We start from the raw sequence: 24,312 nt of genomic DNA, 5'->3' as shown, positions 1-24,312 counted from the left end.
TCATTGTTGTAAAACTTTATTTGACTCTATTTCTAGCAAGCAGGTGTTGCAGAGCGGTGGTGCGGAAAAAGACAACCACGCCCTCTTCCTTGGCTACGCTCTATAAAGCCACGATCAAGGACTTGTGGTTCCAGAACTGATGCTTGCAGTCATTGAGTCAAAAGCATGAAAGTGTCACTGCAGTCGAGATTTTCTCACACAGGTAGCGCTTTATGTACACCCGTGAGCAAAAGTATACGGACCACAGGGTCGCCGAATAAACAGGATTTCTTCGTAATTAAGACGCATAAACGGAAACTGACGAGTGCACCAGAAAATTGGTAATGCCAAATGTGGACTTCAATCTTTCAATGCGAGATGCATGCACAGACAGAGAAGATAATTAGTTTTATCGCGCAATCCCTGGTCCGTATACTTTTGCTCACGAGTGTACATGTGCGAGTTATAAGCAGATTTCGCCGCACCTTAACTAAACCCTTGCGCGTCATTTCATGCCCGTATGTTTATTTGAATAGTAGCAGCAAAGCACACGGCATCTGACCCTTTTCCTGTTTGTCGCGCGCAAGTAAATGGTATGATATTCATACCGCGGTGTTTCTAAGACTTCGGCAGATTGTGTTTTGAAAGTCTTTCTCTCTGGCTCTTTTAGGGCACAGAAGCGCCACGTAGGAGCTTCGGTACTGCCTGTTCATGAGAGCGTACACGACAGGATTTATGCAACATGACATCCAGGAGAGAATGGAAGCCGTCACGTGAATCCACGGAGTTCTGAAAAAGAGATGCAGAATTATACAATCGAAGGGCATCGAAGATGCGCGCTCAAGTTATTCATTGCTTCAAATTCACGAGTGAATAACATCCTCTTCAACATAGGTACACATGTTTACAAAACATTTGCGCCGCAAGAAATTGCCGCTGCGAAGTTTGCGAATATCCAGTGGCACATACTGTTGGGACCGGGGGTCCGAAGATTTGTGATGTCCATTCAACATCGAGGAGTAAGGGAACGCGGGGCTGGGCCCGATATCCAAAATGTTTTAAACACATGTTTATGTTACATTTTTACAAGGGTTTTGCAAGAAGTACAGAAAAATAAGTTCATGAAGTTCCAACAGCCCTCTCTCCAAGCATCTCTCTTTTTATCCTCCACGTTTCCATTGTTCAGTCGCCTTCCCTTCATCCGGCATCAGGAGACAGATGACATCAGGTCCCTCCAATCCGGAGATTTGTTGCCCTTTCCCTCCGAAAGGGAGCTTTGTCCAAGACGCACGCACATCATTGCGCACGAACAGAGTGGGAGAGATAGCAGCCTGACCCCGCCTCCGGCGTGGACGCGCCAGTTTGGGCGGTGTTACGGTTGGCATCTAGCATGCCTTGCAAAAAGGATTTTCGCCCACCATGTCTCGTCGAAACGAAGTGTGACTTCCTAATTCGCCATGGTCATCTCGAGTGTCTGCCGGTCTGGCGGAAACCCCGCAGTGTTTACACGCCTCTTTTTTGTGTGTGTGCGACTTTAGAGGGACCCTTTCCTCGAACTGTCAAACTCTACAGGAGAACTTCCACGAACCAGCAACGTGCAAAAGAGAATGAAAAGTGTCTACAATTCGCGGAGGCTCGGTATAACCGGAGGCTTGCTATAACCAGAGGCGGGGCCCTTTTTCCGCGAATCAGGCTCTGTGCCTGTCACGTGACGTCGACGGAAGCAAGATCCCTCCCACGATTCTAGAGAGCCTATTTAAGGGGCTCCGAAATGTACCTTTTTAACCCTTCATTCTCTTCTCTTCATCTTTTACCAACCTTTGAATAAACCGTGCAAGTTTCGCGCTAGAAATCGCTTCGTCCTTGCTTGGTCGCCATGTTCTACCGGATGCCTGCAGCCCGCCGACAACGCCACGCTACCCAATAATAACGTCGGCCGAGCTTCGATAGGCAAGCGTCGCTACAACGCGGCAGCAGTACGATACGCTACCCTGGCGTACGCAACAGCGGATGACAGGTGAAGGACTGTCGCCTCGCTAGGGGCCCAAACCCTTCCTGGCGGTGTCCAACTATTGGCCTCGTCCTGTCTGCTTCTAGTCCCTTTCTGTGTCGCGCTACAATTCAAGATCATATTGGCCATTAATCATCGTAGTTGGAGCTCTGACGGGGTCATCGGCCAGTTCACCATGCAAGGTCGCGACCTCCGTGAGCAGCAGATCTTGCGGGGTAAACGGCTGATCACAGCAATACCCACTGACCCAAGTTGGCCTCAAAGAGGTTCACTGAAGAGCAGGACATAACCAGCGGCGCATACTAAGCGGAACCGCCCGCTTTTATTAGAATTCGCTATTTTCGGGATCGGCACTAGAGCGACGTGGACGCCACACGCGCCTCAATATGCGTCTCTCAACATCCACACGCGCCTCCATGTGCATCTCTCGAAATCCGCAGTCGCCTATAGGGCCGAGAGAGTGCAATGCGTGTCTCTATAGAGCGTTCTGGGGGGCAATGCGAACAAAGTAGGACATCACTCGAGCACCTTCACGCTATCACAAGTTTAGAAGCTTTTTTTTTCTTTTTCGACGTAAATCATTAATTGCGTGTGCTGAAATTAAAACTCTTCTTTCAGCCGACCAACAGAAGCGATTCCTGTGTACGGGTCATTTAGTCAAGATTTCTTCATAGCTTCGATGTCAGCGTGTAATATTGTAGAACGCCAGCGCTTCCGTCAGCACTTAGTGCTTCGCGTTAGACAAGAGAAAAGAAAACTGGTCTGACTATGCCGAGAATTCTATTCGCATTAATGGGATTCATGACGCAACCTGAAACACCACGATCCAACCACGTTGGCGCTGGTTAACATTTTCAGGGCTAACCTTGTACACATAGAGAAATCCCTGACCAAGCAAGTGAGCGGCAGGATGGTCGCCGCTTAGTTTATGTAGAGCGCCGCATGCGTAATGCGGAAGGTGTGGCGTCGGCTGCCAGCTGCGGTCTTTCGATACACGTCACCCATGGAGTAGCCCTTATATATCTCCCTTAAGTACGAAATCTCTGCCGTTTTTGGTCCTCCCAGGGAAGTGGAGAACCTGGCGTAATAGGAATAAAATTCAGAACGCGGACCAAAATGGGGTTGTCAAAAAACTTTTTAAACGTTTCGGCTTCCACATGGAAGCCTTGTTCACTGAGTTGAGAGGCAAAACACCTTCAGCTTAAATCCGCGTCAATAATAGCTTCAGGCATCTTGCGCAAGTTGGCGGGAGATTGCCATCGTTTAAAACGTTTAAAAACATTTTTTTACAACCCCGTTTTGGTCGGCGTTCTGTATTTTATTCCTATTATGCAGTTACATCTCGACCAGACGAGATTTCACCAAACTCTTAATTTCAAGCAGGGAAACCTATTTAAGCGTTTCATATAACGGCTCTTAACATGCCAAAAACGAGGGTATAGCAATTCTCATTTAACTCATAATTGACACACACGCTTCCAAATTGGCCTGCATATCGCCCCTAACAGTCCCCACATTTATTTATTTATTTATTTGTATATAAACTCCATGAGTCGTGTTCACTTTTTATGAAAACTGGAATATAACGCTTTTGAGTGTTTCTGGTCGCAGTAACAATTTCGCTGTAAAATGTGTCGTTTGGCCCTCAGTGACCGTTTGATATCGTCGTCGTCATCATCATCATCACCATCCTGGTTACGCCCACTGCGGGGCAAAGGCCTCTACCATACTTCTCCAACTACCCCGGTCATGTACAAATTGTGGCCATGTTTTCCCTGCAAATTTCTTAATCTCATCCGCCCACCTAACTTTCTGCCGCCCCCTGCTACGCTTCCCTTCCCTTGGAATGCAGTCTGTAACCCTTAATGACTATCGGTTTCTTTATTGGGATTTTGTTGATTTCTTTATGGAGCACTACGGTGGCTGTGGAGCCGCTATAGATATCTTTCAGTATTTTTACATACGGCTCGTCTACACCCTGTTTCCGCAATGCCTCCATAACTGCTGAGGTTTCGACTGAATCAAACGCTTTCTCGTAATCAATGAAAGCTATATATAAGGGTTGGTTATATTCCGCACATTTCTCTATCACCTGATTGATAGTGTGAATATGGTCTATTGTTGAGTAGCATTTACGGAATCCTGCCTGGTACTTTGGTTGACAGAAGTCTAAGGTGTCCCTGATTCTATTTGCGATTACCTTAGTAACTTTGTAGGCAACGGACAGTAAGCTGATCGGTCTATAATTTTTCAAGTCTTTGGCGTCCCCTTTCTTATGGATTAGGATTATGTTAGCGTTCTTCCAAGAGTCCGGTACGCTTCAGGTCATGAGGCATTGCGTATAAGAGTGGCCAGTTTTTCTACAACAATCTGCTCACCATCCTTCAACAAATCTGCTGTTGCCTGATCCTCCCCAGCTGCATTCCTCCTTTGCATAGCTCCCAAGGCTTTCTTTACTTCTTGCGGCATTACTTGCGGGATTTCATATTCTTCTAGACTATTCTCTCTCCCAATTATGGTCGTGGGTGCCACTGGTACTGTATAAGTCTCTATAGAACTCCTCAGCCACTTGAACTATTTGATCCGTATTAGTAATGACATTGCCGTCTTTGTCTCTTAACGCATACATCTGATTCTTGCCTATACCTAGTTTCTTCTTCAATGCTGTTAGGCTTCCTCCGTTCCTGAGGGCATGTTGAATTCTATCCATATTACACTTCCTTATGTCAGCTGTCTTAAGCTTGTGGATTAACATGGAAAGTTCTACCAGTTCTATTCTAGCTGTAGGGTTAGAGGCTTTCATACATTGGCGTTTCTTGATCAGATCTTTCGTCTCCTGCGATAGCTTACTGGTATCCTGTCTAACGGAGTTACCACCGACCTAATTGTATTGCACACTTCTTAATGATGCTCATAAGATTGTCGCTCATTGCTTCAACACTAAGGTCCTCTTCCTGAGTTAAAGCCGAATACCTGTTCTGTAGCTTGATCCGGAATTCCTCTATTTTCGCTCTTGCCGCTAACTCACTGGTATCTTATATTGTGTCATTTGGTACTGGCATTTTAAATCTTCAGACTACGAAAAACAAAGGGAGGAGTGGGGGGGGGGGGTAGCATCAAAGTGTGGCGCGTTGTCTTGTCGGAGAGTGCGCGTAAAATAGAAAAAAAATTGCGCTGCAATAGCCAAGGCGGCACTTACGTAAGCTGCTTTTCCAGCAGGTTGGCCACGAGCAAGGGCAAGAAGCAGAGAAGGAAGAGCGCAAAGATGACCGCCATCGTACGAGTGACGCGCATCTCTTCCTCCCTGTGATGCGAGCACGGGCCGCGCAACCTGGTCATGCCGCTGTAGGAGGCCAGCCTGCGCGAACTGCGCTGAATCTGCACAGGGAAACGTACCTCGCGATTTACATACTCTACGTCGCGTCCAACCTTGTTTATTTATGCCTATATTTCAATTTCGTTGGAGCTTTTCGAGAGTTACAGGAAGAACTGGCTGTCAGAATGCGCGAACATATTCCTTCAAGCCTGTAAAGTTGTTTCGGGGCACATCTTTGTTGCGGATAAATGCATTGGCGTTCCAGTTACGTGTGTGCTTCGGTGCGTGAAACGACGTTTTGTTAACAAATTAACTGGAGCGCCAATGCATTTCTCCGCAAAGTTCGGGAATTTATATCTCGAAACTGGTGTCATCTTGAAAATTCGTTCCAAGTGGATGCGTCTTGCGAACACCACAGCTAGAATTTGTAAATTGCACTATGGGCCATTATGTAATTAGTGAAGAACTTAATTAGTGAATTTTTATAATTAGTCGATTTTGCATCTCAATTTTATTGCACAAGCATTGTCTGCCGCTTCGAGTAGACCAGCTCATGAACTAGAATTGTAATATCTGCCACAGGCAACTTTTAAAGATTTTTGAGTGTTCGCTGAAACACCCTGTGTATATGACCCGATGACCGATGAGTGATCTTGTATTAGCCTAAGCCAATTCAAAGAAACGTCGCTCTCGCGTTGAATGAACAGTGTCGCGCTTTCTTTTTTTTTTGCCATTTCACCACAAGGAATTCAACGTCAAGTTTGCACTATGACATTAAGCTGGCAGCCCTTAAACAGATCAACAGTAGGCCTGCGCGCCCCGACTTTCACGTCATGCAAATAGAGACCGACGCTTGTATTGTATTGTAACCGTGCTTTTTTAATAATATTGTGCTAAGTGTCCGATCCCTAAGTACAATATGTGAGCTGTCAGCCTGCGCCTGGGACTTCACGGCTCAAAGTGTGCATCCTACATAGTGTTGTCTACAGTCAGCCACAAGCCAAGACGCAGAGCAGACTCGATCCGCAAAAGCTTGTTGCGCCTCCTGTTCGCTCTTGCATTTTACGAGAAATTGCTTCCGTTGCTGCGTCATCGGCATCAATATGGCGTGTCGCATTGGTCCAACAAACAAGCCACAGTGGTGGTCACGCCCAGAACGAGCAGAATGGGCAGGGGTGGCCAGGAACACAGATCCCAGCACAAACAGCAGAGTCATTTTGACGCCATTGAAACAGGACTAGCATAGGGGAATATCAGAGCTCACGAACGTCAAAGGTTGTCTGCACTACAGCCTCTGAGCAACGCAAAGGATAGCAAAGACCAGAAGTAAACGTGTTTAGTTCTCGCACGAACGCAAAGACTCCCTTACACCTGAGTCCCTGGCATGTCATTGACCATAGGATGTGTTGATAAAGCCTGGCGACATCATTGTGACGACTTCATAAGCAACCGAAATCGGCTGCAGAACACCGCTTCACCGGACTCTATTTCACTGAATGTGGCGCTAATGGCAGGGAGAGGGGGGAGGGGGGGGCTAGGGAGTGGCGTTACCTTGTAGTAGATGCGCCCGTAAGACGCTATGATTCCCATGCAGGGTACCAGGAAGGCTAAGGCGAACAGGAATACTTTGGGCGAGTGGCCGTCTTTGCTCAGCACGGTGCACGAGAAGGTCGGCCTATGAAGCCCGAAGCGGCCCCACCAGCCGAGCAGCACGGGCAGCAGCAAGCCGAAACCGAGGAGCCAGCAAGTGATGACCGCCATCACCGTGCGCCACCCGGAAAACAAGCGGTCGTGCCGGCGACGCGAGTTCACCAGCACGCCCCTGAAAGAAAAAAAAAAGAGAGGTATCAAAAGAAACGATAAAGGAGGACTAATGAGAAATATTCAGTTTAACATTCCCAGAGCACTGTGGCGCCGTCCATAGTGCCATTTCAGGCGCTCTACGTTCATTTAGTATTTCCCTGATGACGCTGAGTATTTCTTTTTTTTTTTGAATACAGTGCTACGAGCGAGCGCGTACCAAGGCGAGTGCGTTGGACGACTGGGGTGACACAGGCAGCCGAAAAGCGAGACATGGACGTTGTGCGGCCGCAGAAAGTTACCGCGGACGGGCTTGGGGATGAATAGTGGACTCGACAGGTCGCATGGTTATTCCTGTCACTTAGTTTTCTTATGCTAAGTTGCCTCTATTTAAATAAATGTCCAGCTGTTATTTTGCGTTCTTGAAGCCCACGACCCAGCAACAGTGTCACTGCAAAGGTTAAACTAAACCCGAGGACAATTAATGCTTTTAGAATTGAGCACATAGTATACTCATCGTGAGCAAAATCTTGGTATGCCAGAAAAATATCAATGGCGAATACGGGTGACGGTGGTAGACGATACCAGACTTACGGTACCAGCTCAGTTCCTGCACCATCTCAGATCCCTAGACACTGGCAAAAACTACGTAATCCACATTTTATATGTAGAAAATGCTTGCCAATTGAAGTATAAAATAAATGAAAGGTCAGCCTGGCAACCTTTATAGGGTTTCACTGCACGAAAGGACTCGCGAAAATACTGCCAAATACGCGACGTCATTATGACTGCATCGTCGCAGCGGTACGAGACCGTACTCGAAAAAAATTAGGTTCAGCTTTTCCATGGTTAGCAACTCTACTTGCCAGAGAGTCGCCAAGTTTCAAACGAACAGTCTACTAGTCCATACTCGTTCAGTGTATTTTTATTGAGATAGCAATTATAAGGACACTCCAGGCACGTCTCTGCCGTCGCCGTGATGTTCCTCATAAATTCCAAGGTCACGTGATAACGCCGTCGTCGCGCGCGCTACGCTGTATGTGCGAGTGAAAGCGCGCGAGTGGAGCCGACGAACCAGGCTCAATCTAGCCCGCGCGAAAGGGAGGGAAGCGGGCGAGAGGCGCGTTTTCCGTCGCGCGCCAGGCACCCAACGTTGCGACGCACTGGGGGAGGGGAGTAGGTGGGTGGCGGCGTTCAACTCGGGCTGAAACTGCGCATGTGGCGGCGGCGCGCGGCCATATCTTGAGAGCCATCTGCGTCGGTTAAAGACTCTAGGTGCGTCGGTGGTTAGCAGCTTTGTGCGTGCTCTGCGTTCTCGGTGCTCAGTTTGAGTGGAAGCGATAGATAGCACGAAGGTCACTTCGCTCGCTGCTGCTGCCACGTTTCCTCACGCTAGCGTGTTGACAGCGAGTCCGCTCAAGACCGTATCAATATGACACCCTAAACAGCTAACTTCAGAAGGGAAAAACATTGCCATAATCCCCTGCATCCATCCACACTCGCATAACCTTAATAAAGAAAATCCCTCCGTCATAGCATAAGGGTTGTCTTTTCAGTGTCCAGCAAGCTAGGTAGCCTTTGCAGGAAGAGGGATCCGGCAAAACCACTAAATATGAATGTGCACAAATGCATAGTACTAAGTTCATGTATTGCAGGTCATTTTAACTTACCGCATTCCGTTGTCTTGCAGAAAACACTACATTGGCCAGACCAGCAGATGCATAAACGAGGGTTTAAGACAGCACAACAACATAGCGAAGAACCTGTCATCTGACGGATTTCTTGCACTCCATTCTAAGAATTGCGGTTGCCACCCATTGTTTGATGACACACTCGTTCTAGGTAGATATAGGGACGAGGTTACCCGCCTAATCACAGAGGCTGAACATATCGACGCATATGGTGAATCGTGCGTCCGCAACATATTGATAGCGTTGTCGCCAAAGGAGTTGGATTTCCTGCGCAAGCGCCAGTAATGCTGTCTTCTGGCTACGTTTTATTATTTTCGTTCTTTTCTTTGTAACGTGATTGCTTCCACGTTATCTGTATCGCGGTGCGATTAGGAATGTAGCATGCGTTCTGAGATGGACTTCCCCACTTTGCGTTAATGCTGAGTCGACGCCAAGAACTAGACATCGTTCACTACTGAACTCGTGGCAGTGGGCCTTTTGCATGAGATACTCTGCACGCGGTCGAGTATGGAAACACGAGGTAGCCGGTGTCGCGCGTGCTTTGGAGAAGGAACAGAGGAGTCCACGTCGGCAGGGCCAGACAGTGCTGAGAAGCGGAGCCTATCATGTCTCTCTGTGTCCTCGTCAAAAAGCAAGAAAGAAAGTAGCACTGGATTACTTCCTTGAGATAGAAAAGATACATCACCAACTAGCCCCACAGCGTGGTTTGTTATGCGATGCAAAGATAGTGGTTTTATTATCGGCCGTGTAAACTTGGAAACGTTTTCATACTAACCAAAGTGTGGTGTCACGCGCTCGCAGGCGAACATGAGCACGTCTCACGCCATGACGGCGGTCACTCGATGTCAGAACGCTCGCGTGAGGAAGCGCGGCTGCAGCAGCGAGCGAATTGACCATTGTGTCAACGGTCAATTGACCATTGACCTCTCGCTTGAACGCAAACTAAGCGGCGAGAACACAGCTCACACGAAGCTATCAGCCCTCGGCATACCTACGCTCTGTCCCCATCGCGCATCGATTGCAGGATAGGGGCCGGATGGCTTCGCTCACTCGCACTATATGCAGCAGCAGCAGATGATGATGATGATCTGTGACCGTTCCCTTAGTAACTGGCTGGTAAACGGTTACCCTGGTCTGAATAGGTAAATAAAAGTAATAAAAACTACATAGAAAATAAAGTGCACAAACGCAGCGCGCTCTGTCACGGCACCGAGAGGTACATTATTTTTTCCTCTACCGTCACTTATTTCATATTTTTGCCCCACTTTAACGTATGTGACGGCACCTATCCGCCGCCGGAGTAGAACGCCCCCGAATGCCTCGCACACGATGGAAGACGACGCGCTTTCTCCCCGCCTTCTTCCATTGCGCGCGCGACCTCGTACGCTATCACTCGAACACACACAGCATATGGTGCGCGGCCACAACATTATCGCACTTGGACTTTATAGGTAATATCACGGCGACGCTGATCATGAAAATGCGCCTGGAGTGTCCATATAATTGCTATCGCAATATGCGGATCACGTCTATACGCTTGTGCGTCGTATACAAATATCGGCGCTCAGAAAATAATGGAGCAGTGTGTTTGAAATTCTCGGATAGTATTCTAACTATGCACGGGTTCTACTAACGCGGACGCAATAAAAGCTGTACCACGCCGTCTAAGGCCTGTAAGGACATCGCACAGGCGCCGCTTCGCTGACCGTAAAAAGCCGCGCCAGTAAAATTACATCCCTTTTAGGTTTGAGCATTGATGTCGTTTTGCACTTCTCATGTAAAATAGACAGACGGTTTAAGATGAAGGGCATGTGCTGCGAGTTTTATGTTTCGTCACATTTGTTTGCGCGCTGCCATTTTCAAAGTTCTGAGGAATAATTTAGTCAAGAACGTAGGACCTGGTATGCGCAGTTTTTGTGGTGGAATAGTGTAGCACTATAACCTGCATAGATAGTATGGCATACAGCATGGCATGGCATTGCAAGTGTCCATGCAATTGCTATAAAATGCAAGAAAATGACCATTCCACTCTGTAAAGATGGAATGGCAGCGAAAGCTGACGACAGTCAAAGCTTTCAAAAGAAAAGGAAAGTGCTTTCGCTGCCATTGCATCTTCATAGAGTGGAAGGATTGTAATTTTTTTGCGTTGCGAGCCTGGCGTCGTAGCTCGTTCGGAGGCGCCCGGGCTCGCGATTGTTGTTTTCATTCAGCATCGCGGGAACGTTCTTCGTCAGTGATCGTTTCGCGCCGGCGCCGTTTACATTCTCGTTACTGTTCCCTCCGGCGCTCCTCGTACACATGTTGTTCTTTGGGTGTACGAATTATACGTGTCCGCCCCATCGATAACGCAGCTGTTTTTAGCGCCGATACCTCTCCTTCTTATGTACTGCGATAACCTTGACGTCACGCTATTGTTCACGGCGAGCGTTCTAACCTGTTTGACATCTGCGCCGCCGCACTAGCTGCACCTTTATGGGTTTGTTGAAAATCGCTAAATCTGTTTGTGTTGCCGGACGCCGAAAAAACTACGGAAGGTTAGTCATATACAACTTTCGCTGTAAAACGCTGTGAAAAAAAAGAAAGGTTATGGTACCCGATATTGAGCTCGCACGCAGCCAAGCAAAGCTCTGCTTGCTCTTTACACGTCGCTGATAGCACACCTCGAAAGGGTACAATGGTAAACATTACCGCACGGAAAAGCATCTTGAAGGCGCTTAGGTGGCAGCGACAGAAGCGAAGAAAGCGCACGATGAACCAAATTCCGTGTTTGAGGCTCAGTGCCGCCCAAGTACGCCGCACGAAAGGACGAATCCGATAAGCTGCTGGCGGCGCAGTTCACTGCGTCTCAGCCGCGTCATGCTGGTCCGCTCAATTAGGTCTGTCTCAACTGAACAGCGCGACAATCGCTCTGCGCGGAAACGCTGTCCGCTTTTGCCGCTCCACTCTCTCTCGCTTGGTTGGTTGGTGGGAACGTGCCCTTACTCGTTCTTTCTCTATACTCCTCTTAGTTTTCAATCCATTTCCTTAAATAGCATAAATAGAGTAGCACGCAGACTCATGTGAGTGCCGGCGCAGTTCTTAGCTATTCATCACCTCTCTCAGTCACAAGCGCAGCCCACCTGCTGACGGAGATGCCAGTCATGGAGAATATGGAGGTGGCCACGTTCCCGTAGAAGAAGAAGCCGAAAACGACGCACATGTCGTCGCCGAACATCCAGCAGCGGCGGAAGTAGCGCGTCGCCGTCAGCGGCAGGTTGACGACGCAGAAGAGCAGGTCGGCGCAGCACAGGCTCAGCACGAACGCCGTGGTCGGCCCGCGCAGCCGCCGGCTCCGGCCCAGCGACACCAGCGTGAGCAGGTTGCCGGGCACGCCCAGCAGCACGAACAGCGCGCAGCAGGCGCCCGCGACGTATGACAGGTCGCGGGGGTACTCGAGGGCGTCGTCCACCTGGCACGTCCCCGCTACGGTCGAGGTGACGTTCTCCTCCTTTGGAAGATAAAGAAACAATGCATAAGGCATTTAAAGGGCCACTAAAGAGAAACCGATTCAGTTTTAAACCGAAACTATGGGGTTGGGCGAATACCAATTTTTCTTTCGAATGCGAATCAACTACAAATAGTAAGCATCGTATATCGAATAGTCAAATGCGGACGCTTATATTTACTGCAGGAATATTTATTTCGGTATAGTTAGCTACCACTCCTGTAGTGACCAGTGCAAAAGAGACAGCTGACTATAAAGGACAAGCGATAAGCTTTAAGCGCGAGATCACTAATTTCATTAAAAAAACTGCACTAATAGCCACACAGTCATTTTGGAAGCTACGTATAGTTATTGACAAGCTTTTCAAAAAAGAATAGCTGCTGCAATATGAATATCTTTCAAAAAACGACGAATAAAAGGATGGCGAAAGAAAGATCCAAATTTCGGAAAAAGAAACAAACAAACAAAAAGCTGCTGAAGGACTTGTGCGCCGTAAACGCATGCAAAAAGGCTCGTTGCAAAGAAAACACTTTATACAAGCAGCGTAAAAGATAAAACTACTGCGTGACTACACTCCGTTCCGTACATAGCAGTCAACGCTGTGAAATCTAGAGAGACTTCTTGCGGTGGCTTCATTCGCACTTAGGTATAGTTCGATGTCTTTTTTTTTTTTACCACAATTGTGCGCAAATGTTTTTATGTAGGCTCTGTATTGAATTAAATAAGTTACTGTCCTTAGAAACAAACACACTGTAGCATACGGCTGCTAATGTATTGCTTCAGATCATTTATATTTTTGTTGTTTGTTTCGGGTTCTTTTCATTTGCAACCCATCGCGAGGAGCCTCACACGCATGCTCGCGCGGGCGAACGCTGTTGCTTGACCGAACTTCTTGCCTAGCTTCCACAGCGTTGACTGCTGTGTATTGAACGGAGTATAGACTGCCAAGAACAAAAAAATGAATATCAGCAAAAGAAAAAAAGATAAAAAGAAGGTTGCAAATCTATCGGCTTCCATCACGGAACCGAAAACAAAGCTTGCATTACCCATTTTGTTTTGGCGCTGCTGCGAAAAGTATTGTCGTCTCGCTTTCGGTAATTCACTACACTTGGTTTAGCAGACGGAGAACAGCTGCCACACGTTATCATTCAGCTGTTGCGAAATATTTGGTCAGTCTTTAATATTAGAAAATATCGAATACAATTCCTTTTCGAAAAATTGGCAGTGGCTTAGCTCGGCTATGCCAGGATATACGTAGCGAAAGCTAAGGCATAAGCATCGTTAGCCTTCGTTAATCTTGATTGCAAGTCCAGGTTAGTCTGGTTGTCTAGCTATGTTGCGGCATTTAGCCAGTCGTTCAGCGCGTTGTTCGTCTGTTTGCTGGGCGATTCGTTACCTCTTCATCTCGTTCCGATGTCGATTCCAGGCCTCCTCCTGCTTATCAGAATTGTCGCCGTCCATACTGCTGCCTCAACTGTGGTTGCGGCGCACGCGAGTTCTCTTTTTCAATCCTCCGACATGTTATCAGACATGCGACGCAGCTGGCGAAGCGAGCGGAGGCGAGCGCAACGACGAGGAACGCGGTGTGATGTCATACCAAACGGCGGCGGCGGGAGGAGCGGCGCTGCGCAGCGGCTCGGTGCTACGAGTGGCTCATGCCAACACCCTCTAGAGAACTTAAGGCCTTATGGCTGACCCTCTCCCCTTGAGCTACGTCACGCAGAAGAGGCCAACATAGAATTTCCGTGCAGCGCGCTGCGAAGCTACTAACGGCGTACCTGTGTTGAAAATGAAGCGCGGAAGATATACAATAGTTAACCCCGGCTATTCGGAGAAGACCGAGGCGACGACGGCGTTGACAACAATTCGATTAGTTCCAGGAGCCATGCCGCTCCTCGAATAGTTTCGCGGTTAAACAAGTCCCGGCATGCTCGGCCATGCTGCCGCATGCTTCCGAACGCACATTTTTTTCTAGACGTGGCCAGTGCATGCAGTCTCAACACTTGTGCTCTGCTTGCGATTGTGTGCACCGCGAGTCTTCATTGCCCCGGAATGTGGAGTGCCATGCCAAGATATGCCTAATAAGTGCTGCGTGCCCAATTGCCGGAGCAATTACAAATCGGGGGAGAAAAATCACGTCTTCAAGTTTCCGCAAGATGAAGAAGCCCAGAGTGCCTGGATTAGGGGGATACCACGTGCAGATTTCATTGTATCACCGCACTCCAGGGTAAGATGTTCAGCACTTCTTTAAATAGTTACCTTTGAAAAATACGGGACGGTTAATTGCTCAATTACAGAAAATTCCTTAAAATCAGGAATGTTAGAATAAAATTTAGAACAACTTTTAACTTCCTTCTAGGTTTCTGAACTTCACTTCATTGAGGCCGACATCGTGCGGGAGTTCTCTCACCTCGACAACCTTACTAGGCACACCGTCACTAGCTGCACCACTCTCACGCCTGCGTCTTCGCCCAGGCGCAGTCCCATCAAAGTTTCCTCAATGTCCACCTTATCTTTCGAAGCCAAGCACCTCGAGGGAGGATTCTGATTCCAAGCGCATGCGTCTTGAAGCTGCTTCTTTGAAGAAAGCGTGTGAAGCGTCTGCTGAAGCATTCCGCAAGGAGAAGGAAGCGGATAAGATTCTAAACATAGAACACCTGATGCAATTTATAACAAGCAAAAAGTATACGTTCAGGAAGAGGAATTTACTAATCTGCCAAACTAACGTCGTTTAATCACTGACTTCACGCTTGAACCGCTCGTCAGTGATGATTCCTCAGAGTTCGACGCTTGCAAGGATGGACACAAATATCAATTTGTGTTAAGGCACCTTTTGCGGTGTAGCACGAATATTTTATTGAAGAACTACTGCTGCAAGATGAATGACAAAATATTGGATGCCAATGCTAAGGCAAGGAAGAGAAAAGCTGAAACTGCGCAAATAAGGCAGCTGTTTCCTTGTAAATAGCTGCACGAACGTTTTATATTCCATTTCTATACTTATCTGAGTTGTTGTAAATTAGCGCACTGTGGTAATTAGTGCGTCGACAGCGAAATTATTCATTTAAGCATAATCTAGATTGCAATAAGTACATGTGTCCTCAATAAAATTGTTCATACGCAATTGTGAAGCTAATCGAGTGCGTTACATTCATCATTGCCGCGCCATAAAAGCCATAGGTACAAAAATACGGAAGGAAAAGTTTTTATGGATTCAATTTATTTGAAGTAATAGGTATGAAGTGTGGGGTATATTAAATAATAATAATTGTTATAATGCACAAACAACGTACATTACAAAGACGACAAAGCGCGACGCTATAGAAAGCTGCTGGAATCAATACCTGCACATGTTTTACAAAGCTGTTTTATATCCGTGCCTCTAAATAAATGCTTTGTAAGGTGCCTGCTGCTCATTCAGTAGTTTAGACTGAAGAAAACGTGTGGAGTGGTCAATAAAAGCATACGGCTGCTAGGTGAACCAAGCCGCGATCCCTTCGTTCAACCCGTATCCCCGAGCGTGCCGATGGCCTCTTCTCCGTGACGTCACTCGCCGAGCACTCAGGCCTTCCTGTCTAGGAGGTGTTGCTCATGCGCAGTAGTGACTAGGGAGCGAGAGAGAGAAAGAGAAATACCCGCAGTGAGGCGCGCGTTGTGACGTCATGTGCCTCCTCAGAGCATCGCCACGGCGAAATCGCAAGTTTGTGGCCAGTAAGGCTTTCGCTTTAATAGGAACAGTTAGCGCGCAGTGTTTGATTTGTATTCGAAACGTCGAGCATTCGCCCATTCCTTTAAACAAGAAAGTATTATTTCGAAACCTGAGTGTCCAACCGAAACTCTTTTTTTGTTGCGGTTTTCGTTTCGGTTGACCAAAAACGGTTCAGTTACAGTCCAACTCCCGAGCGAAAACATAACGACTCAAACCGCTTCAAATTCATTTGCTTGAATGATGTATAATTACACGAAAACAGCCCAAATTTATTTTTGAATAAACTCAACGCTGATGCTAAGTTGCACTGAAAGATTGCGCCTGTCATTTGTTCTTCGGGCCGTGCGTAGCTACAAAATAATTATGCAGATTCAACACCAATGCTGGAATGTATGTGAATTAAGGTTTTATTGAAGGGGAGGAGGAGGGGAGAGAGAGAGAGGAGAATATATTGAGGAAACGGAGAGGAAGGAAGGAAGGAAAAAGTGGAGAAGGAAGGCAGGGAGGTTAACCAGTTTTGCCTAACCGGTTTGCTACCCTACACATGGGAGCGGGATGGGGGGATGAAAGATGGGGAGAAGAGATAGAGGGCACATAACACGGCACACACATCGTTGGTTACAGTCTGTCACTCTTGTGCGGTACGTGACATCACTGTCACAGCCGCTTGTCCAAGCCCGTATCCTTCATAAACCGAAGTAGTCCCTTCGTCGCCTTCAGCTGCGATGACTTCAGTCGGCGATATGTGAAAATGGTTGCAACTGACAATGGTCTATTGTCAAGGTGCGCTAGAACGGATGCCATGGACTGTCTCTGAACATTATATTCAGGACAGTCGCACAGAATGTGTTCCAGCGTCTCCTCGCAAAGACAGGCATTGCAGAGAGCGTTGTCGGCCATTCCAATGCGAAACGAGTAAGATTTCGTGAAGGCCACCCCTAGCCATAAGCGATAAAGCAGGGTGGCCTCACTTCGGCGGAGTCCGGTTGGCATACATAGATGCATCAAGGAGGGCAGGTCGTGTTGATGATTGCTGCGGTTGGTGTGCACCATAGAGAGAGCGTGATCTCCCGTGCAAGCACTTGAAGTCTGCTGGCTGCGTCGGACCGTGAAAGTGGTATGGCCTCTTCCTGTGTGTCTTCAAGAGCTGTCCGAGCGGCTTTATCGGCGTCTTCATTTCCGATGACGCCGCAGTGACTTGGCAGCCACTGAAACGTCACGTGATGTCCTTTCTCATGTGATGTATGGAGTAGGCATCTAATATCGAATACGAGCTGTTCGAATGGCCCGCGACGCAGAGCTGATAGTACAGATTGTAGGGCTGCCTTTGAGTCGCTGAAAATTGACCATTGTCGAGGTGGTTCCCGATTGACAAAACAAAGTGCAGCTCGAAGAGCAGCTAGTTCCGCAGATGTAGAAGTCGTTGGGTGGTCAGTCCTAAAGCTGATGGTAATACCTCTTTCTGGGACGACTACAGCACCGGACGAACACTGGATGTTTGTGGAACCGTCAGTATAAATATGTGCACGGTCTGCGTACCGCTCGTGCAGAAGAAGCAGAGACAGTTGTTTCAGCACAGGCGACGGCAGCTCAGACTTTTTCCCGATTCCTGGCACGTTGAGATGGACTGTGGGGCTGACAAGGCACCAAGGGGGCATCGATGGTTTAGATGCAGCGGTGAAGCCCGAGGGAAGTTTGTCGTTGTACTTGACAATAGTTTTTGAGAATGATGCTTGGTGCCTGTCTGAAGGTAGTGTTGCAAGGTGGTGATAGGGGGCCCGTGCCAAATGTCTGAGATGCGTTCTCAGGGTTTCCACCGTGATGTGAGTCTGCATTGGATGGTCCCGAGCAATCGCAATAGTTGCCTCAGTTGACGTGCATCTCGGCAAACCAAGACAAACTCTGAGTGCTTGAGCTTGCGCTGCTTGCAGAACACGAATATTTGTCTTGCAGGTGTTGTTCAGTACAGGTAGACTGTATCTTAAAAAACCGAGAAAGAGAGCTCTGTAGAGTCTCAGCATTGCGTCTACTGACATCCCCCACGTCTTTCCTGTCAGGTATTTAAACAACTGGGAGGTTGCTGTTAGGCGTCGTTTCATGTAAGCTACGTGCGGGCTCCAACAGAGGTCTCGGTCGATATTACGCCAAGAAATCTGTAGGTTCTGACATAGGAAATGGTCCGCCCATTGATTGAGATGACATAAGGCGTCATTGGTTTGCGAGTAAACGCCACTAGGGCGCATTTTTCTGGCGATATGCTGAGACCTTGTTCACACAAGTAGCTCGCTGTCAAAGTAGCCGCTCTCTGAAGCCGTGCACGTATCTGAGGACGTGTGACTGCCGAAGTCCAGAGACAGATGTCGTCTGCGTATACTGAAATTTTGGTGGTAGTTGGCAAGTGTTCAGCAAGCCCAATAAGAGCGAGGTTGAATAGCGTCGGGCTGAGAGCACCGCCTTGAGGAACGCCCTTGCTGGTATAGCGTCGCGTAGTTGGCCCATCGTCAGTTAATACATAGAATGATCTTGCAGATAGGTAACTTGCAATCCATAAAAATACTCGACCACCTAAGCCAACCGTCACAAGAGCGTCGAGAATAGCCTCATGTAATACGTTATTGTATGCCCCTTTCACATCTAGGAATAAAGCTGCAGATAAACGTTTACGGGACCTTTCGTGCTGGACATATGAAACGAGATCAACTACATTGTCGATGGAAGAGCGGTCACGTCGGAAGCCAGCCATGGAACTCGGATAAATCTTGTAGTGTTCAAGGTACCATTCCAGGCGGCCAAGGATCATCCGTTCCATTATCTTTCCTACACAGCTGGCCAACGCTATCGGGCGGTAAGAGGTGAGCTCTAGCGGGGATTTGCCCTGCTTCAAGATTGGCACCAGGCGGCTCACTTTCCATTCGTCAGGAACATTTCCCTCCTGCCATGAGGTGTTGTAGAGACTCAATAGTGCTATCCGTGCGGATTCTCCGAGATAGCACAAGGCTCGGTATGATATACCATCTGGACCCGGAGATGATGAGCGCCTGCAGAGAGCTAGTGCCGCCTCGAGCTCCTCCATTGTAAAAGGAAGGTCCATGCGGCAATCTCGGGAATGGGGGACATCGTCTCGGGCTGGAGGATCTGGACGTGTCGCCTGGTCTGCCATTCGCGCACAAAAGTCTTCTGCGACATCGATGTCTTGCCGCCCTTGGAAAAGCGCGAGTGCCTTGAATGGAAAACGTTGTTCCGGAAGGCAACGCAGACCTTGCACCGTTTTCCAAATGTGAGACAGCGGCTTGCGGGGGTCGAGTGTTTGGCAAAACGTTGCCCAACGTTCCGACGCTAATCTATTCATTCGACGCTGAATCTTCTTTTGTGTCCTCCTGGCTGCCCGAAGGTCATGGATTGATCTTTTACGCCGATATCGACGTTCCGCCCGGCGACGAAGTGCGCGAAGACGCTCTAATTCTATGTCGAAGTCGTTTCGCGTGTGAGAGATCGTCAGTATGCGAGTGGCGTTCCGCATCGTATTTTTAATTGTTTGTTCTAACCCAGAGGGTAGGCCCTCGCTGCAGGCATCTTCCATATCAGATTTGAAGTTGGCCCATTGAATCGTCCGAATGGTATTTCGTGGACCAGATCTAGACGACAAGCCTTTGATGGTCAGATAGGTGGGAATGTGATCACTCCCATGTGTCTCAATATCTGGTAACCACTTCACATATCTGGCGAGAGAGTTGGAGACAAAAGCAAGGTCGAGGCAGCTGCCGTATGTCACGCCTCGAAGAAAGGTGGGGCTACCATCGTTCAAGAGAGTAAGGCCATAGTTGTAGGCGATGCTTGATAATCTTCGTCCTCTTGCATTTGTCTTTGTACTTCCCCATGCTGGATGGTGTGCATTGAAATCTCCTATGATGACCCATGGGGCGGGGCAAACACTCAAAATGTCCGCTAATCTTTTAGTGTCGAAATTGCTGGAAGGCAATATATACACGCCTATGAGAGTAAACAAGAGTTTGTTCTTTTTAACTGTGATGCAAATATACTGATTGTCGTCGTGGGGCGCAATTGGTTGCAAAACATAGGTGAGTTCACGGCGAACAAAAACGATGATCTTGCTGCATGCACTATTTGTTGATGACATGAAACATTCGTACCCTGACAGTCTGATTGGTTTCGACAAGTTGGGCTCACAAATGACGATGAGTGGAAACACATTGGTGTACACATACTGACGGAAATCTGAAATTCGTGATTTTAGCCCTCTGGCGTTCCACTGCATGACAGACGCTGCCTTGACTTCTTTTCGGAAGGATGGGGTATGGGTAGCCATCTTTCTAGTTGAGGGATTCAAGCACTGGGCTTAAGGCGTCCAGCACTTTAAGTGCGCTTCGAGCAGACGGTGTCCCCATCTCAACTAAAATCGTTCGGATGGCCTCCATGAGGGAACGTAGCACCGAGATGACTTGATCTGTTTTAGGTGAATAATCAATGGCCGGAGAAGGCTCCGGTGGCGCCGTGACCTTCTGAGGTTCCTTAGCAAGGGAGCGGCTCGGTAGCGTAGGCCATTCCTCTAAAGAAAGAGTCTTATTTGATGCCCTCGTGGAAGTGGTGGGCCCTTTCGCGTCGCGACTAGATGGTTCCGTAGTGGAGCGGGTACTATCGCTTCGCTCATGCGCCTTCTTTGAAGACGTACGACGGTGCCGACGTAGACGCCGACGCCGGACTACTTCGGCTGCATCCCTGTGGGCCGAATTGTCTCTGGCCATTTGCTTAAGAACCGCGCGCTCCCTCTTGATGCGGGGGCAGTCTTTCGACGAGGCTGCGTGAGGGCCGCTACAGTTGGCGCACTTCAGAACTGTGGCACCGCAGGTCACTTCTGCATGAGGTTCAGCGCAACGGGGACACAGAAGCGAGTTGGGACACACGCCCTTTACGTGTCCTAGCCTGAAGCACTGATGGCATTGAAGCGGCTTCTGGATGAATGGTCGAACTGGATGTCGAAAATGTCCGACTTTAACGTGGGAGGGTATGCAATCCCCCTTGAAGATTACTTTTACGCAGCGCGTGTTCCCAAGACGGCGCACTTGCGTAATGATCGTGCCCTCGTTTGCCGGCTTGATGAGGCTAGGTAAATCTTCATTGGGAATGGCAATGTCAATGTCGTAAATTACACCGGCTATCGATGTGTCGTCGATCGGGATGAAGGGGCGCATTTTGATTCCGCCAAGCTCCGTGATTTCTTGAAGTGTTCCAAGCGCACTCGCGTTGTACACGTCTATGGCGAGTATATTCTTGCGTGGGTTTATTCTGATGTCTTTAATTTGATCCGGCACCGCACGTTCCAGAAAAATGGATAGGGCTTGCCTGTTCAGCAACCGTAGGTTGCTTGACGGTTCTTCCGGCATAAAGATGATGACGTGTGGCCAGCGCGCAGGCCTTGACTTCATAGTCGTAGTGCTCGCAGGAGGTGACGGCGCTGTGTTGGCGATCTTTCTCTTCGCCCTCTTACTCCGGACGGGTATGAAGCCGTCGTCGGATGAGTCGTCTTCCGACATAGAGTACAGCTCGGTGTCCTCGGTGTCGCTGGGGGAGCCAACTCGCTTCCTTGCGGTTGACAGCCGTGATGGCTTCTGGCCAGGCGGGCCTGTGGCATGCTCCGCGTCCATGGTCGCAAGACGGGGAGGTGAGGCACCCCGAAAGGCAAAGAGTTCACCAAAAATGCAGAGAGCACAGAAACAAGCGTTCTGTCAAGAAGACACTTCGTCGTCTTCTCCGGAAACGGAGAGGGTTCTGTAACCTGCTACTCCTCTCAGTAGGAAAGGGAAGGGGAGCAGAATATGGTACGGAGGAGTAATAATAAAGACAAGCAGTAGGATGCCCTTATATGTGCATTCATGTTCAAAGTATTTCCAGTAAGCGCACCTTTATTCTGTTCAATAAAGAAATAAATTCCTACAGAAAACTTGAAAAAACAAACATTTTGCCAACTCATAGGTATCTCCAAAGCACACGGACCTCTTAATGAAATAGATCAATATATTCAATGAATTTACTCTATTTGTTTTGTTTAGCTTTTCGGTATGTGCCAGAAGGTGAGTGCCCGCTATTGGCCAATCCTCCATAATGGCTGTGTGTCACTGTGGCGCAAGAAGTACAGAATCCTTAAATGAAGCTATAGTGTGTCGTAATTCTCTGCGCTGTTTATACCTGTCGTCACCCTTTCTTCCCTTGACGTCATTGCTTATGTCATCGAGGCATCGTTGCGTGAACGTGTCACTCTGTGCATCCGCCTGATTTGGCGTTTGCATTTTGGCATGGTTGGAGAGCAGTGTAGTGCATAAGCATAATAAAAAAAACAACTGCATGCCATTGAAGATGTGACTTTTGTAGTGAATAAACATTGCATGTGATTGCACGCTGCCCTCATACGATGAATGTAAATTCAAATTAATTCACGCCGCTTTACTACATCTTTAAGACGTGTGCGTTGGGTCTGCATTATTTTATTTTTGTAATGTTTGTTTTCTTGCTACGGTCTTTTCGTGGAGTTAAGAATAAAAAAATTCCGGCAGAAACCGTCTCATGATGACGACTGCTGGCGTTATCGCGAACAGCATTGGAACAACGCTGCGACACACCGTATTGTCACCGCTGACATGCTTCATGTGTGAAGGCGTGCATTCTGTGTTTGTCAGATTATATGCGGGGTGTTCCACGTGATTTGTGCCAAAATTAATATATATATATATATATATATATACATATACATATATGTATATATATATATGCGAGTGCCACGTAGCTGGACAGAATTAACCACGGTTATGCTGCTTGCCGTCGCTCGGAGCATGTCGGACTATATGTTGTATTTCGTCTAATTATACATAATTAGTCACCGTTAATTAATTAACTTCTCAAATATTATAGTCAAAGCAATACTGTCAACGAGAAAATTGTAGGCCGTCATGAAAAAAATCCGATCCACCTTTCTGTTGCTGTACAAACCTGCTATACGTGACAGTTTTTTTTTTCCTAGCCTGAAAGAAGGTCTGCGGGAAACAAGGGGTCGCGTGACTAGTCGCGTGACAGTTCTTGATTTATTAAAGTTGATTAAAGCGGTACAAGATAAATCTTAAATGCTTTATTTTTGTCACTGAAAAGCGGCACATGCTCATTGACCCAATTAAGCAGGCGTGAAAGAGGTCCATTGAAGAGTCGCACGCGCCCAGTGTCACATACGCTGTGACCCAAGTTGGCCCGGTGGTTGGTTACGAACTCGGTCCCCGCAGCACAGCGGCCCGATAATCTACCCATTAGACCAGGGGTTCCCAAACTTTCTGGCCTTGGGGAACCCCACCTGCTTTCCCAGAGTGCCGCCGAAACACTCCCCTCCCCCGCCTTCCTTATACTTCTTTGTACCATCGATGTGCTTATCCACGGCCACACAGTGATTGTTGCGACGAATAATCTTGAACCTCTTAGAAATAAGAACAAAAGAAGCTAACAAATTATTGGATCATTCAAAAAGGACAGTCATTGTCTGGGTCAGTGGCACTTACGCCCGAGGTTGCTCGTTGCACAGTCGTCGTGCGTGCATGTGCAGACTGCACGAAGAGATATTTTTTTGCGTAAAACGAAGCTAAAGTGAAAATAATTCCACGCACCCTCGCAACCGTCTTGATGGCTACCAGGTTGTACACGAGCATGTTTTAAGAGATATCACCAGAAATTGAGGCGTTAGCTACAGAAAGACAGCGTCCAAACTTGAATGCCATTTCAGCGAAGCGGGAATAAACAAATCAACGCGGCTTCAGCTTGGAGTTTCCCACGTTTAAGGTTCAGCTCACTATCCTTGATATCGAACGCCATCGTGATTGACCTGCGAACTTACGATTGTCACAATGACATCGGAATTCATTTTTTCCTTGCACTGCTTCGCGCTGCGTAAGGCAGCGCGCGGCGGCAATAGGGCGATTGCTGTTGTTACCGTGTGCCATAAATGGAGTACTGGCTCAAAGAGAGGTATGCGTCGCACTAAAGTTTACTTATTTATTTTGTTTTTGCGCACAAATATTGAAAGTTATTCGCGTGTTTTGCAATGGTCATTAATACATGTACCCATCACAATGGTAAACCTAAAAGTCCGTACCTCCCGGTCCCGTGGGAGCGCCATGCGCGCTGTGCGAGTCGAAGTGGTGGTGGTTCCGCGTACTTTTTTTTCTGGACAAATCAGAAATGGACGCAGTTAGGAATTAAAACAGCCTGTACATAAGAAAACTGCTCCGTGAAGACATCAGCGTTTCTTGACCGCAGAAGCGCCCTGCA

The 24,312-nt window shown here is 47.9% G+C and overlaps 1 protein-coding gene across 1 annotated transcript; it reads right to left on the bottom strand.

Annotated features, from left to right (window-relative positions):
* Positions 1-8: 8 nt before the first annotated feature.
* On the bottom strand, positions 9-12,481 carry LOC142584339 (protein trapped in endoderm-1-like). The gene is made up of 4 exons (XM_075694493.1): positions 11,917-12,481; positions 6,858-7,128; positions 5,190-5,368; positions 9-768 (listed from the first exon to the last, which is right to left on the bottom strand). Exons 1-4 carry the CDS (start codon positions 12,315-12,317, stop codon positions 582-584), a joined length of 1,038 nt encoding a protein of 345 aa, XP_075550608.1. The 5' UTR covers positions 12,318-12,481; the 3' UTR covers positions 9-581.
* Between the last annotated feature and the right edge of the window lie 11,831 nt (positions 12,482-24,312).

This window comes from Dermacentor variabilis, chromosome 6, assembly GCF_050947875.1.
Source record: "Dermacentor variabilis isolate Ectoservices chromosome 6, ASM5094787v1, whole genome shotgun sequence".
NCBI classification, from domain to species: Eukaryota; Metazoa; Arthropoda; class Arachnida; order Ixodida; family Ixodidae; genus Dermacentor; species Dermacentor variabilis.
The sequence above is the reverse complement of the archived record's forward strand: the minus strand, read 5'-3'. Positions and strand labels throughout refer to the sequence as shown.

What these genes read in the sequence shown, in the direction of transcription:
- LOC142584339 (XM_075694493.1), bottom strand. Translation starts at nt 12,317, where the DNA reads ATGCCTTATGCATTGTTTCTTTATCTTCCAAAGGAGGAGAACGTCACC. An exon ending in ACTGGCATCTCCGTCAGCAG is followed by an intron (nt 7,129 to 11,916) that starts GTGGGCTGCGCT and finishes TTTTTCTTTCAG; the next exon opens with GGGCGTGCTGGTGAACTCGC. An exon ending in ACGGGCGCATCTACTACAAG is followed by an intron (nt 5,369 to 6,857) that starts GTAACGCCACTC and finishes TTCCCTGTGCAG; the next exon opens with ATTCAGCGCAGTTCGCGCAG.